Source organism: Drosophila obscura, unplaced genomic scaffold (assembly GCF_018151105.1).
Source record: "Drosophila obscura isolate BZ-5 IFL unplaced genomic scaffold, ASM1815110v1 contig_200, whole genome shotgun sequence".
Lineage (NCBI taxonomy): Eukaryota > Metazoa > Arthropoda > Insecta > Diptera > Drosophilidae > Drosophila > Drosophila obscura.
This window is the reverse complement of record NW_024542791.1, coordinates 1,842,149-1,858,568: the sequence shown is the minus strand read 5'-3', so window position 1 is coordinate 1,858,568 and position 16,420 is coordinate 1,842,149. Positions and strand designations below refer to the sequence as shown.

The 16,420-nt window shown below is 45.7% G+C and overlaps 2 protein-coding genes across 2 annotated transcripts in view; one reads left to right on the top strand and one right to left on the bottom strand.

Moving 5' to 3' along the window:
- Positions 1 to 10,368: 10,368 nt before the first annotated feature.
- LOC111069093 lies at positions 10,369 to 16,122 on the bottom strand. The gene is made up of 6 exons (XM_041593831.1): positions 15,945 to 16,122; positions 13,691 to 14,248; positions 12,976 to 13,626; positions 11,913 to 12,050; positions 11,293 to 11,844; positions 10,369 to 11,218 (listed from the first exon to the last, which is right to left on the bottom strand). The coding sequence occupies exons 1-6, from the start codon at positions 16,051 to 16,053 to the stop codon at positions 10,563 to 10,565; spliced, it is 2,664 nt and encodes an 887-aa protein (XP_041449765.1). The 5' UTR covers positions 16,054 to 16,122; the 3' UTR covers positions 10,369 to 10,562.
- LOC111069084 (carboxypeptidase N subunit 2) overlaps positions 14,994 to 16,420 on the top strand; it is a 52,390-nt gene continuing 50,963 nt past the window's right edge. The window contains exon 1 of the mRNA XM_022358975.2: positions 14,994 to 15,161. The gene's annotated coding sequence lies outside the window, so the exon portion shown is untranslated. The remainder of the gene's footprint in view (positions 15,162 to 16,420) is intronic.

Sequence of the window (16,420 nt, the reverse complement as noted above, 5' to 3'; positions counted from 1 at the left end):
AGGTGGGTGTTATGGTGCGGGCAAGCGCTGGGATTACCCCCAGTGAGCAGGTGGATTGCCTGGGTTATGGGTCAGCCGGCATGGTCAATGTTGCTTAATGCTGGATATATTTCATATCCTGGACTTCTTTATTATGGGCTGGAGCTGTGCTACAACAGGTTGCCAGAGGTGTTAGGGATGGAGTTTTGTGGCGAAATAATTTTAGAACGGGTAAATGTCGAGGGAATAGGAATTTAAATGGATTAAAAAGTCGCTCAGAAGTATTTAAATAAATTTGAGACTCAAAATGCAGATGAGAACTTTCCAGGACTACTTGAGATATTTTAGGGGGAATAAAAAGTTCATGATAAATAAGAAATATAGTCTATATGATTAAGGATCAAAGCTATTTATTTTCATCTAGTTTTTAAGCGCTATATACTTTGCTTTTTTATTATCAATATAATACCCTGGCTCCTCCACAGCCAGCCAGTTCCTGACATCGACAGGTGCTGCCTGCTGCTGTTTAATTTACCGCCATATAACCTTCCTGCAAATTCTTTGTCAATTCGAATGCAATTTTTACAGGAACAGCAGCAGCCCGGCCCCAGCCCCAGCCCGCAGAAGCCGCAAACAAAATCCGCTCAGAGCACACACACACAAAAAAAGGTTCTCCTTGGCCATTGTAGCCCTGAGAGAGCGCAGAGAAGAATGGGAAATAAGAAAAAAATTATTTCATAAATCCTTGAGTGGTTACCCGCCCGTCCAACCGTCCATCCGTCCGTCTGGCGATTCTAATGCACTCAGGCAACACAAAAAAAAAAAAAAAAAAAAGAAGAGCGAAGTTCTCGGCAGACTCTTTGTGTTATTGTGGCTCTGATGGAAAGGATAACTGCTTATAAATATGGCAACAACATGCAACTATCTTTAGAGGGGGGGAATGGGGATGGGGATGGGTATTGGGTTGGGCGGGGGGGGATTAGCGAAAGGCTTACATGTGTCGATGTGGTTTGATTTTTCAGTTCCAGTTGTGTAACTCCCGGTGGCAGCTGACACAGATACAGATACGTAGCAGCGGACTATCCTATAAATGTGAAAGATATTGAACCATTCGCTGTATCTTTTGTTGTGTTTTTTTTTTTTTTTTATGTGTTGCTGCTGGTTCAAGGAGCGCCAGCATGCCGGCTGACATTTCAAGTGGAATTTTTTGTTCTTGTTGTATATTATTTTCTTATATATCGTTTTTTTTTTTTGTTTCTCTTTGTATTTTGCCAGTAGTTGAAGAGCGGTTATCTGATATTATTTCGCTAATTCGATACTTTTATTTCAAGACATCCAGAGGGTAGCTCTTTCTCTCTCTGCCTCCCTGCCTTCCTGCCTCTTCTTTTCTGTGTTCCTTTCTTTTGCATAATTTTTCATAATTTTTCTTATTATGATAACTATGGTTGGGTGAAAAATATAATATAAATTTTATGTGAATGCAATCTGATCCGTTATTTATATTGCCGAGCGTGGTACATAATATATTATGGTGTGGTGTGGTCTGGTCTGGTATGGTCTGGTCTGCGGGTCGTTGTTCATGTCTGAGGTTCTGAGAGTTTCACCGTTATGTGGGCGCGCAGACCACACATTATGTTAATCATAATTTTGCTGCTCTTTCTTTTTGTGATTTACAGTTTTTGGGGCCTCTGTGGCAAAGGACACACTCACACAGACAGACAGACAGAGACACAGACAGGTGACAACAGCTGTCAATGGGGCAACAGTTGGTGGAGCGTGGGAGAGACAGAGAATTCTGAAGATTCATATATGGATTCCACGTATTTCCAGCCCCGCCCCTTATGGCTCGACCCGCATCCAAGTTTGTCTGTATGCCAAAGATTCCCAGATTTGCATCCGCTAAATTCTGCATTCAAGACTCCAGCCTCTTCCGGCTCTTTTCCTTTTTTGGGTGGGGGAAAAAAAACAACCAACAAACCGCAACTTGTGCACGTTTCTGGCATTCTTACTGCTTCTACCCCCCACCCCAAAAACCACCCATCCCATCCCATCACTGCCTGCCAGCCCAAGTCCTGGCCGTGTTTAATTTCGCAGCAGCACAATATCCATATCCTTCCTGCTTAGCCTCTGGCATGTGGATGGAGTGGTAGCATCGCAAGGGGAGCGGGAGTGGTAGCGGGAGCGGGAGCTGGTGGCAAGTGGTAAGGATTTCTTGCTAAAGAAAAGAAATTGTAAATTTTCTTATGGGAAGTATGAATTACGGGCACTTTTTCTGCCTTTTGTTGCTGTTGGCAGCCAGAGCAGGAAGGTTGCTGTTCTGCCTCCTTCCAGCTCCCTCCGTTCTTAGTCCTGCTGCTGCTGGTCTCTGGCTCTACTTACTCCTGCCATAGTTGTGTCCTGCCCCATCAAACAATGTCTACAAGTAGAAGAAGAAATGTGTGCGTGTTCCGTATGTGGGTTTCTCTTATAGGTACGAATATATCCTGCTGATTGAAACAGGGTGTTGCAGAGAGTCCCGTAATCCATATTCTATGGATTAAGAAAGGAATAATCATAAGTATACGAGTAACAATCGAGTCCTGATCTGAAACTTCTCTCATTTAAAACTGTCCTAAATTCTTTATTTCCTTTTGATCCATTCTCAATTCATTTAATTAACTAATTTTATTTTCATTTAATTCTAATTCATTTAATTTAAATTTCATATCCATGAACATTTTTAAAAGTAGTTTCTAAGCTCTCCAACCATTCGAAAGTATTTATAATAAATTTTAAATTAATTTAAAGTTTTTAAAAAATATAAAAAAACTTCTCGTTTCTGCTCATGTTTTGCTGGACAGTTTTTTAGATATAATAAAATTTCTAGCAGCTTGTTAGAATCTATTTTCAGGCTCCTGTATCCTGTATAAAAGTTTCCTTGTGTCACACCCACACACACACGCACACACACACACACGTACTCCCACTACATGCATTGTGACGTAACAGTTAGTTAGTTTTTGTTTGAGTAAAATCAACGCCATATTGTAGACATTGTTAAGGTTTTTGAAAATTTTATAATTAATTTTCTGGTTAACATGTTTTTCATATGTGTAAATATGCGCACAATCCATATCCAGCATACAATGCCATGGCAGGGTGGCAGGGTGGCAGGGTGGCAGGAGAGGGATATTCCCTATCCCCCTAAAGCCTCCTCCCTTTGGTTGGTTGCTCGGCAAAGTTCAGGAAGTGTGTTTACAAAGAAAAGCCTTTTGTACAAGTATCAGATTCCTGTGCTGATTAAAGAAGCACCCGAACAAAGGATGGGGTCTGGGATCTGGGAATACATCTTCCTTACCCAATCACTGATGTGTGTGTGTGTGTGTGCTGGCTGCCTCGTAGAAGAATATTTATTAAAAATTTAAACATTATAAATGATTTGCCACATGCTACTCATTGCCACGCTCATATCCTGTTTTAGTTTTTCCTACTGCGGAAAGAACAGAGACCAGAGACCAGAGACGAGCTCTGTGCTGGCGCCATGACTGGACAGTTTTTGCTGGGTTTGGGTTTTTGGGTACGGGATGCTGGGATGCTGCTTCCAAGATTCATTCGTATATTAACCATTAAGGCATTTTAAATCCACTGAACAGACACAGAGGATTGGCTTCTACCCCCCACTCCCCCCGTTGTAAGTTTTCAACGTCATTTACTTCGTTTCAATTCAATTTGAAATTCAAACTCTTTTTGGCGGCTGCCGCTTGGATACGTTGCATGGAGTGAGTCGATGGATCTCCATTGAGTGAGTGACATGACCATGACGATATATAAGGTAGCCAAATTGCTGCATCATTGCTGCCAGCCAGGCCAGCCAGGCAGCCAAATGGCAAAATCGTATCTCAAAGATATTTTCGATTGGTTTTTATATATTTTTTTTTACGAGCATTATTCCCATTGTGCGAGTTCAACTCTTCGTTTCATTTTGGTTTCCTCTGCAGTTGTCCTTTCCGTATTTCTTTCCTTCTTTCTTTTTTCTTGCCGTCATTCCGTCATGTGATCCATCTTAATTCTTTCAGCATTCGTCATCGGTTTTCTGTTGTTGTTGTTGTTGCTTGGAAAATCTATTGAGCAAGTTTCACTTGGCTCTGCATTTTAATTTGTCAGCGATTTTGTTTTCATTTTTTTGTTGGTTTCTTATGCTACTCGGCTGTATTATTGCATAGCATTGGGCGCCCTGCCAGCATCTGATCGATGACGTTTTTATTTGCCATATGCGAGTGAGAGTGTGTGCGTGATGGATGGTTTCAGGGGGTGGGTGGGGGTAGCGCCGCTGTGAACTGTAAATTTAATCTAAATTGAAAGAAAAGCGGGGAGTCCGGAGCGTATTACTTTACTCAATCCTATGCATTATGCATTAGGGATTGACTTTATTGAAAATTCCTCTAGGCGGCATGGATTATGTAGTTTAAATAATAATACTCGTATTTATTTTTTTATATTTAATCGAGGTACCCCTAGGATTCCTCTTTTGGTGTTCTTTTAATATCTTGAAGTTTAGATTTCTACCCCTTAAAAAACTTCAATAAACTCCACGTCTCACACTCTGCTTAACTTTCATTCAGTGCAATAATTTCCATTTCGTTTGGAGCGTGAGGTGAGAGACAAGATGAACTTGGAACTGCTCTTCGTGCTAATATATCACGATTATGTCAGTCGCTTGTGTTTGTGCCCCAGCAGGTGGGCAGTTTAGTGCAGAGACAGGGGACAGGCACAGGTAGAGTTTGGGGCCACAGTTTGGGGGCATTTTGCGTGCGCACGCGTACAGCGCCAGAACGAATTAAGTCTGATGCACCAGCAAATGATAATTCAATTCTTGTTGTTTTGCTGCTCCCTCTCTCTCGCTGCACAGGGACAGAGGCAAAGATGGGAGGCATGGGGGCAGTCCGAGGGAATCTGCGAATCTGTAGATTCAATTTGTCCAACTGTTTTGCTCCCAAGCCAACACACACGCACGCACGCATCAATAAGAGGACAAACAATTTGGCAAGTTGGCAGTTCGATTTGCGACCAAATGAGAAATCTGCGCGTGACACGCAAGCCCAGGGAAGTTGCCTTCGAGTGCCGGCGCAAGGCAATCCAGGGAAGAAGCCGACGACGATGTCAAAGTGTTGCAGCAGCTCTTTCTGGCTGGGTTTGGTTTCGTTTGGTTTTTTTTTCTGGCAAATCATTGCCGTAATCTCTCAGCTGCTGTCAGAAGGCAAACCGATTGAATGAATGAATGGAAGAACACACATACATACATTGCCCAATTGTTAAGCAATTTATGCAAAAAGAAAACAGAAAAAACAACCCCCATCCCGCAGCATATACAGCCCTTTCTCCGTTTGCGCCTGTCAAATTTTTGGCAAATCATGATGACGTATCGCTAAACCACGTTTGACATTACCGTTTTTTGGTTATCAACAGCAAACCCAACCCAAGCAAAAGGGTTGCATACTAATTTTACCCCCAAAAGAAAAGCCAGGCCGGGTTGGTGGGGTGGGTAGTGAGAGGGCAAGGGTGAGGGTTAGTCGATTTCCTTTTGGCATTCATGTGCGGCGAGAGAGATAAAGATGCGTGTGCACTGATTGACTCAACGCTGTGATGGGTCCCTCGATGGAAGGGCTGAGAAAAGCAGGGGGGAACGAAATGCTTTAGATTATTTTAAAGTAAAATCTAAGTGACCCAAAATATACGCAACACTTTTCTGCCCTGGAACTTGCACAATTTAATTTTATTGTCTATCAATTAATTTGATTTCCAAGTGCTCCAGCTAAGTATATTCATTTACTGACAGGGCCTCAACAATCCTTCAAATTTCAGACCTTCCCCCCACGTAAATTCGCTGCATTTATCCCCGCTAAATGTTTACAAGTGAAATGAGAAATTGCCCTGGGGGCCCCCCGAATTTAACGATTGAATCTGCCCGCGTGTAGTGTTTATTTGTGCATCTAAACATTTTTAATAGCAAATCTCAAGATCCATACGAAAGCAAACGATGATATGTCGAACCAACCCCAGTCCCTGCCTCAGCCCCAGTCCCAGCCCCAGTCCCAGCCCCCAATAGCAGCCAGCGTGGGTGGTGCAGAAGATGCATTCCCTTTCTCTGTTTCTCTCTTGATTTTGATTTTAATGATACACGGGTCAAAGTATTTTTTGAGTTATTGCGCATAGAGCACGGTGCGTAATAAAAGTCTGCATGCAGGTCCGAGGCGGCACTGTGCATGTGCCACACACTCTCCTCTGTGCATGGGGCAGGCCATCTATGAAGTTTTTTTTATTGTTGTTCCTCTGACGATTTAATTAAATTTCTAAGGCACAGAGCAAAAGCGTGCCGCCAGTCGATGGCTGCTGTCAGTTAGTTGGAGACTTTTATTTGTTTGCTTAAGGCGCGTCATCGTCTGCCCCGTTCCCCATCCAATACTAATGCCATGCTCTTTCGAGTCATAGTTCCACTCTTTATACGATTTCACACATTTCCCCCTGCTCGTTTTTAGTGCCGCAATCAGAAAGTCTTGCAAATGTTTATGCACATTCTTTGGTGACCGCAAGTCTTTGGCAATTTGTTTGTTTGTTGTTTGCCATTTTGCAGGTTTATGGGTGGAGCAAGGTAGTCTATAGATCTATTTGAATCCGATATACAGATATATTTGAGTTGAAGAGAAGTTTCCAGCTTATTTCATTTTTGATTGGCAATAGTGGGAAATTCTTTTACTTCTATGTTTCATTTGGCAAATGATAAATAATAATGAAGTTCCCATAGATCTTCATCATACTTTAGTTGTGCTAATACTCTAGAAATATATTGCCACTACCCTTTGATCTTTACTCCATAAACTTTCATGCCCAACAACACTCCTCCCCCTGCATCCCATCTATCCAATTTAACCCACTTATGCCATTACGATGTCAGCCTCGTTTGTCTCGCTCTTCACTCTATACATGTACGTGTATGTACGTGTGTGTGCAGCATCCATTGCCATATAATTCAGAGAGCCACACACGTTTCTTCATTAAATTCCACGTGTTTATTTGTTTAAACTAACCTTTTACGAGGCAGTGGCGCTACAGTTAGCCGCAGACACACATACAGACAGGTTTAGGTGCTGCTCGGGGTTATCTATCACATCATCACATCATAGAGATAGACACCGAACCGAACCGAACCGAACCGAGCAGAGCTGTCCAGCTAATTGAATTTAATTGGTGCGAACAAAAATTTACACAAAATATAAACAACAAAAAAAAAAAAGAAGAAAACTTTCTGATTCTTCTTCGTCGTTGGTTGGTTGGTTGGTTGGTTGGTTTCTCGTTTTCTTTTTTTATTTTGTGTAGCATAATTTTATGAGTTGTTTATTTCGTTTAAACAAGAATAACCTTAACTTGTTATGGCACATTTTTATTGTCGCTTGTTTATGAATAAAAACACAACGAAACCGAGCCGAAGCGAACCGTACCGAACAGCAGTGAAACACACAGGACGGCCATAGCAAAAGGCTTTTTTTTTTCTTTTCGTTGTTGTCCAAAATAATTGTGGTCAGACATATTCACGATCTGGGCGTTAAAAATCTATAAACGAATGTCGAACTCTGCACGATGCTGCCTGAGAATTTCGTGTACACTACATGGAGAGGGTGGGTACATTGGATGGGTGAGACTATATGATGACATTGAGGATCCTTAAGTAAACTAAGAAATATTTTAAATAGTTTTTAAAATGGAATAATTTAATCCGATTTTCTGCTTACCTTTATCGGCAGCATTACCTGTACAGATCACTGCTTTAATTCCTTGTTAGGGTATACCCAACTTCTCCAACTATTTCTCCACCAATATTCTCTTGGTTAAGTTCTCCCACAAACTTCTTTCGCGGCTGTGACGCTGTGGCGCCACTTGGCCATGGCCATCAGAGAGTCAATGATCGTCATCTGTAAATCATTTTGTGTGACAACCCGCTGACAATTGAACGAGAACAGAACGATCTGCACTGTCGGAGCGGACAGGACAGCTCAATTCGGATTGTGGGACTCTGACTCTAACGAGGTGAAGAGCCACAGCCAGAGCCACAGCCAGAATCAGAGCCAGAGCCAGAACCAGAGAGCCTTAACGTTGGGTTCATATACGAACATAAAGTCGCGTGGCTTATTTAAAATTAACAAAGCAATAAAAATGCAAACTCAAGGCGAACAATGGGGGGAGAGTAGAGACGCGATGCGATGCGATGCGAGAATGAGAATGAGAATGTGAATGAGGCCCGGCATAGCCTCCAGTTAGCCGAGTTCTTTGTGAGGCCCAAGACGGAGGAGCAGCTGTGGGACTAACCAAAAATTACGGCCAAAGTTGTGTCAGGGTAAACCCTAAGAGCCACATTCATACTAATGCTCTTTGGATAACAAAAAAACTATACCAAACTTTCCAAGGAAATCCTTATCGCCGTGTCCAGCAGCGAGTCCAGCCAAGCAGCTTATCATATCTGGAGTTAAGCGACCCAATCCAGCCAGCCAGTCAGCCAGCCAGCCAGTCGCATGGACACATGCATTTTCTTATCGCCATCATCGGCTGTGCTGACCTGGCCAAAACAATGCAACGCGCAATCAGCGACACTTCATCGGCCAACGAAAACAAAAAAGCAGCAGAGGGGTGGAGAAAAAAAATCGAAAAACCCAGCAGCAAATAAACAAAAGGACACAGCGCGTAATGAGGGCGAAAATATCTTTATTTAAAGAGGCAACACAGTGGAGCCTTCCTTGGAAGACAGAGCTGGAGTCGTAGTCGCAGTCGAAGTCTGCTGAAAGCAACATATTTGTCATTCGCAGGGAGCAGGAGCAGGAGTCGCAGTAGCAGTAGCAGCAGCAGCAGCATCAGCAGCAGCTGGGACTGAGGCAAGCGATAGCTTGGGGGCAATAATCATGAACAGATCTTGTAGACGCCGCCGCCGCCGCCGCCGCTGCGGCCGCCATGGACCAAATGCTCCTTAATTAGATGAGGCGACAAGGCAGGCAAAAGGCCAGGAGTGAAGCCAGGAGCCAGCAGCTTGAACCTCAGCCTAGGAGCACTTCGAACACGATCAACGATATTTCAGTTGGGCTTTTGCTTGGCTTGGATTCTGTTTGGTTTATATTATGGAACAGTGGCCAAAAACAATGCCGTGTTTACAACTTGTACGCTATGCGATTGGCATGCCCATGCCCCATGCCCATGCCCATGCCCTTTAGGGCCTTGAATCGAGGCTCTTGGGAAGTGAGCTCTGGGCTGCCTGAATCGATGGCCAAGTCTCGACTACTGCCACTAATGGCATATTTTGCATTCCAATAAGGCATTGCGCCAATTGCAAATAATTTTCGAGTGTATAGTTTGCTTAATAAGATCACGATTCCCAGATAAGCCGCATAGATAGCAGCTAGAACCGCTGCTGGGCTTAAATATATACAGGGATAAGTGGTTAGGGTAAGTGTGGGAGACACTCACCAAAAAAAAACCCATGCACCAAGGCAACATATTCATAAGGATGCCAAAAGATCTATAGATTAAGAGCAGGAAAAGTTTTCTTTGGGGTATTTTTTGCACTTGAAGTTCTTGGAATATATAAAGGCTGGCACTTTGGGGGTTATAATATAGTTCTTTGTACAATAAATGCTCAAAAAAGAGCTTATATGTAATACAGCTGATAAACATTCTGGAGCTGGAGATACACCCATGACAGGTGTGACATTAGCAGACATGTAACTTCGAGCTTTAGCTGCCTTCTTTGCTGTACAGTAGAGTACCCGAAAGTCAGCTATTCGCTGGACCCCTAACCAGAAACAATAACTTAATTTAGTTGTCTTACATCGTGTCGTTGTCGTCGCCAGTCGAGGCAGCCAGACCAGACACCCCCGCCAAATGGATGGGAGCCCTCGCCTCCACTGCACAGTGGGCAACCTTTTGCATGGTGGTATGTCAGCTATTCTGTAAACAGACGACACAGGCACCAGGTGAGGGCCAGTACGCATATGGAACCGAGCATCGAGGTTCGGAGTGGAGTGTCTAGAGTCTAGAGTCCGGCTTGCAGCGTCGCGTATGTAGCGCCAATTACACAAAGCCAAGTTGCGCAGTTGCAACTGCTGCAACATTTGCGAGAGACAAAATCTGGAAATCTGCAAAGCAAAGCAAAGCAAAGCGAACCGAAAAAAAAGGCCACCACAAAATGCCATTTGACCAAGATGGGTCCGAGATGATAAAGCGAGCGGAGCGGTTCGCCCCGACTGCACTGCCACAGACGTGGGCGCCAAACAATTCAATGCAAAGAGGCAATTAAAGCCCCAGCCCAGAGAGATGTACCCCGCAGGCCCCTTCCCCTTCCCTAATCCCATGGACCAAGCACACATCGAATTAATTTGCGGTGCATTTTAGTTTACAACTTTGTAATTAATTTGCAAAAAGGGACAAACAGACAGCAAGAGAGAGAGAGAGAGACAGAGCCATTGGGTGACATTTGGAACACCCGCTGGAGCCTCCTTGCTCCTCCCCATCATTGTGACATTTGCGTGGCTGCTGCTGCTGCATGGCTGATGTCTTCATGGTCTTTAGAGCAGGCGATACTTGATGGCACGCAGCATGGGGAAGCGATCGGTGGTGCACTGGCCGCGGAAGTCATCCTGCGTCAGATCGAAGAAGGCCACGCCGCCCAGATTCTTGGAGCGCACATACGAGGCCTTGCTGGACGCCGAGTCGGGATCGTCGTAGCTGATCCACAGACCGTGCTCGCCGTTGGAGTCGGCGGCACGGAAGGCGTAGCTGCCGTAGCGCTTGGTGGGGTCGAGCACGCGGCGCACAGGAGCGTCGGCTCCTTTGGCATTCGCATTGCTGGGATTTGGCATCAGCTGACAGATCTCGGCCCAGTTCAGCATTCCCTCCGACTTGCTCTGACGACCGGCCGGTGCAGCGCCCTCTGTGGCGGCCACCACCGGCAAGCCCGTGTCCCCAGAGTCGGCGGACAGCTTCCAGGCCCTGCCATATGAGGCAATGCCGATGTTCAGCTTGTTGGCGGGCACGCGCTGCAGCAGCCAGTGCTCCAGCTGATAGTTGACATTGTAGTGGCCCAGACGATTCTGGCCAAAGGCCTCGTACAGCGGCGCTGAGAAGTCGGCTTCTTCGGGATTGCGTTGGGGAGTGAGGAAATCAAAGGTGCCCAGATTGATAAAGTCCAAGCTGGCCGCAATGGCAGGGGCATCGTAGTACCCTACATATGGGAAGAGACAATTGCTTAAGAAGATGTTTCTGCAGCAGACTGTACAGACTGTATGCACCACTTACAGCTGGAGTTAACATTGGGCAGGACAGTGAGACTCAACAGCAGATCGTTGGCCTTGAAGGCACTGCTCAGATCCTTAATGAGAGCCGTCAACTGGGACTTGTGCGTCTCCGAATCGGCATCCACAATGTAGTCGCCGGTGAAGAACTTCTTGAAGCTCTTCCAGGTCGAGCCCAGGTCCCCGTGCACCTTGCGTGGCTTATTCCTGGGCAGCTGCAGGGCCAGATCCAAGCCATCAAAGTTGAAGCGACGCACCACATCGCGAGCGGACTCAATGAAGCGACGGTGACCTTGCTGTCCAGACTCCAAGAGCTTGATGTATTGATTACCCTCGTTCTGGTCGGCATCGCCGCCCACACTCAGCAGGAACTTGATGTGCGGATAGCGCTCCTTGAGCGCCGTGAACTGGGCCAAGTGCCGCTGCTCGTAGTCCAGCCGCTTGTTGATGCTCTGCAGCTCCGAGTTATCCGCATTGACACCCGCATAGCCGTAGATTATATGTGTGCAAAACTGCAGTGCCAATTCCATATCCGTCATTGTAAATTGAGCCAGGCCTTGGGTGGGGGTAGGGGAGAGGCAGGTTTAAATTGGGGGGAGAGCAACAAAACATTCGAGCACTCACCCTGACGCTGGAAGCCCTGCGAGTCATAGAAGCACACCAGATTAGGAGCCGCGCTCACCGACGACAGCGATGCCAAGAGCATCGTGACACTCAGCCCCAAGCCGAGCCACAGAGAGCGGCGGCACATCATCGTGTAGACTTAGAGAGAGGCTTAGTACGGGAGGAGAGATTCACGAGGGCGAATTAGGCAGGTGATATTTATGTCCGTCTCTGGCGAGATGCGAAACAAAACTGAATTCAAATGGCACTGCAAATGGATTGTGTAGAGCTTTTGTAGAGTCGTCTCCGCGTTTCCCCGAACCGTACACCGTAAACGAATCGTATCGTACAATGGGCGGACAGCGAAACGTAATTCGTGGGACTTATTATCAAGAAATTTCAACGAAATTGTTTGCGATCAAGTGACAGGCTGACACTGAGTTCAATGAGATCACTCTGGCGCGCGGGTAATTTACACAGTAGAAACAGCGATACGTATACCCACAGTTTACTTTAAGTTTACTTCCAGTTTACTCGAGCGATAATGCCCAGCGACTCATTGTTTAAATACGCAAATCTTCAGCAGCTATTTATGGGCCGGGAAGTAGCTGGGCTGGTGATAAGTCTCCACTATATAAGACTCTGCCAAGGTGTCGACGAATTAGCAAGGCCGCTGCTGCGACGACTCATATGTACCCGGCTGGGGGATAAATATTTTGACCGAATTTTGGCTCACAGATTACCGAAATTATTGCGATTACAAGGCTAAATAATCGAAGAACTTGAAATTTATAAGAAAAAGAGCACAGAACTAATTTTGAAAACGAAAATGAGTAGTTTCAAAGCTGCCTAACAAATCACTGGCCTATTTAGTTTGGAAATTTATTTTTGTAGATTTTTGTGGCACACTTGACACTCGACAAAAGGCAACTGCCTAGAAAATTCTAGGAAAACTATTAGGTAAATATTTGTCCAGCTTACAGTACTGCCCCCCTGATATAGAATGCAGAAATAATTAAAATAAAATCAAACTTTATTACAATTAATCCTCCAAGTACAAAAATCTCCTTCAAATTTCATATTTACAAACGATATTTGACGGCGCGCAGAATGGGATACTTATCGCCCGTGCACTGGCCACGGAAATCATCGTAGCTCAGATCGAACAGAGCCACGCCGCCCAGATTCTTGACACGTGCATATGCCGCCTTGTTGGAGGCGCCATCGGGATCCTCATAGCTCACCCAGATGCCCTCGGTGACGGCACCGTCCAAGGGACGAAAAGCATAGCTGCCGTAGCGCTTGGTGGGATCGGTGACACGACGCAGTGGCGAATCATTACCCTTGAGATATTGATTCTGGGGATTGACCAGCTTGCCACAGATCTCGGCGTAGCTGAGAAGACCGGGCTTCTGGGACTGTGAGCCCTCCTTGGCGGCACCATCCGTGTGCGGCACCACTGGGACACCCTCCAGACCCGAATCGGGTGTGAGTTTCCAGGCATTGCCGTAGGTGGACACGCCCAGATTGAGTTTGCTGGAGGGGAAGCCCTGCTGCAGCCAGTAGTTCACCTGGTAGTCGGCATTGTAGTGGGCCAGACGATCCTTTGACTCTGGATTGTAGATGGGTGCGGTGAAGTCAGCCTCCTCGGGATTACGGGCGGGCGTAAGGAAATCAAAAGCGGCCAAGTTCACAAAGTCCACCAGGCCGTTTAGGGCGGGTATATCAAAGTACCCTAAGGGTGGCAGTCAGATTGCAGATATATCTGTATTCGAAGGGGACAACTATTTGCTACTCACACGTAGAGTTCACGTTGGGAAGCACAGTCAAGCTGAGCAGCAGGCCATCGGCTCGGAGGGAGTCCTTCACATCGCGCACAAATGCCGTGAACTGTTCCTTGTGCAGAGCCGCCTGTGGATCGACGATAAAGTCACCCGTGAAGAGTTTCTTGATGCTCTTCCAGGCGGTGGCGACATCGCCATGCACCTTTCTCGGCTTGTTCCTGGGGAACTGATAGGCCAGGTCCAGGCCATCGAATCCATAGTTCTTCACCAGGGCAAAGGCCGACTGAATGAAGCCAACCTGTCGCACCTTCTCGCCCTCCAGCAGCTCAATATACTTGTTGGGATGCTCCACATCGATGTCACGATCACCGCCCACACTCAGCAGCACCTTCAGATGTGGATTCTTGCGCTTGAGGGCTGTCACCTCCGAGTACTGATGCTTGTAGATGTCCAGATTCTCGTTAAGGCTGTGCGCCTGGTAGTTGTCCGCCCGTAGACCCGCATAGCCGTACACCAGATGCGTGCAAAATTGCAAAGCGATCTCCAAGTCGGGATTTAGCAGCTTGCCCAAACCTGCAAAGCGTATGGAGGGGTGTGGTGTGGGGTTATTGTGGTTGGGTTGGGTTGGGTATTTCGCTTAATTTAATATGCATAAGATGCACGACAAATTGCAGTGCAGTCCCCTGACAATGGCTTGAATGACAAATAATTGTCAGCTCGACAGCATGGAGAGCGAGCGCATTGCTTGACACTATCTGAGAGCGGACAAGCGGACATGCGGACAAGCGGACAGGCGGACAAGCGGACACTCTCCCTCTCCACTCAACAAAACTGCCGCCACCGCAAGCGAAGATCTTTTTGCCCTCCGTCTCTCTCTCTCTCTGCATTGAGCTGTCTCTCGTGGCCATGCCCCAACCCCACCGCACTGTGCGGCTTGTCATCTCCATTGTCTCGCCGTTTTCAGTGGCTTAATTGAACGCCAACAGTGTGAGCCCAGCGAGCGGTTCATTGTTGTTCAGTTGGGTGCGTGGCACAGTGGGTGTCAAAAGTTCTCTAGGGATGTCTGTGTTGAAGTTCTTATAAATTCAGAAGCTTCAGAATTATCGCTGCGATATTTTTTTTCGTTTAATTTTCACCACTGAAATCTAAAATAAATCCCAAGTATGCCATTTTCTATATATATTTCTGGATAAGCTTATTTTGACTTATATTATTGACCTATTTGTTGATGGTCAACCCACTGTGCAACGCTGCTGAGTCACTTGCTGCTCTGCTTGCCACTTGTTTCAATCTCTGCAAGCGTCAAGCCGCCTCTGCCTGTTGGGGCAGTTGTCGTGTTGGACTCGCTGTGTGTTGTACGCTCTGGTTTTCATTTTTCAAAAACAGATCACATCCGATCCGATCAGTTTCAGTGCATCAAAATACTTAACTCATTGCCGTATTTGTGGCCTATCATTCCATAATTACTGCCCATTATTATTGTTTGGTAAGTGAACTGAAAACTCAAAACTCAAACTCTAATTAGCTTTTAAGACGTACAACCCTGTTTACGGTCTTTTGTCTGCATCCACAACAGAGCCTCAGCGGGAGAGCAGATCAGAGCAGAGCAGAGCAGAGTTTCTCTCTCTCTCAGAGTCGTCGCTCTCTTTGGGTGAAAAAAAACTTGTCCGATAAGCCACTGACCTCTCCCCCGACAGTGGGCTCCTGATTGAGCAGAACTAGATTTCGCCTCTCCGTTTCGGTTTCGGTTTCAGTTTCTCTATCTATCTGGCTGTGCGATAAGCATTCAGAATTGAATTGAATTAATTCCCAGTTTTGTTTTGAATACACAAATGGTTATGTAACTTGATTAGCGGGTATTTTTTTGTTTGTGGTTTTTTAGAGGTGTGTGAATTTGGCACATGCTAATCAAAGTATTTATTTATGTTGCGCTCGTTTTAGAGGGCCGACTAAGCTATACATTGGAAGGGTTAAAGGTACCTTAGGGTTCGGTGCTACATAGCTACAGACAATAAGAGACAGAAAATGTGGGAAGAACCAACTGATATTATGTAAATTCAAGCAAGCTAATTACTAACGAATAGTAATAAGGGAATAATTAATAGCTAAATGAGATCACTTTTTACTCTTTCCACTTTGTGCAAATAAACTTACAAAATGTATTCCCCCCCTGACTACAATTGTGTATCCACATCTCACACAAACCACTGTTACCCAAGAGCCACACACCTGTTAATGGTTACAGCTGTCGCAGCAGCAGCTTACATACCTTCTCTCACATAGCTGGAGGAGTCATAGTAGCAGACCAGATTGGAGGCGGCTTCAGTGCCAGCCACAAGGAGGCACGCGACAGACGATAGCCACAGCAACAGCTTCATTTCGCACTCGGATATTAATGCACAACCGCAGCGCCGATCAAATGAAATCGAACTAACTAAAGTCGCAGCCTAAAGCTGAAAATGAAACTGAAATGGAAACCGAAATCGTAACAAAACGATAAGCAATGACAACACACAAAAGCTCAAGCAAGCAAAGCTTTGCTTGCGGAGAGACAGAAAGAGAGAGGGAGAGAGAGAGCAAGAACAGACACGAGTCGAGTCTGAGTCTGAGTCCGACTCTGAGTCGATTCCGTTTCAAGTTTTGTTTACTTATTCTCGCAATGACTTAATGGAGTGTACAGCTCAGCTAATGACGAGACTGGGGGACTGAGGGTCAAGTGTATGAGGCCATTCGGAATCGAAAATA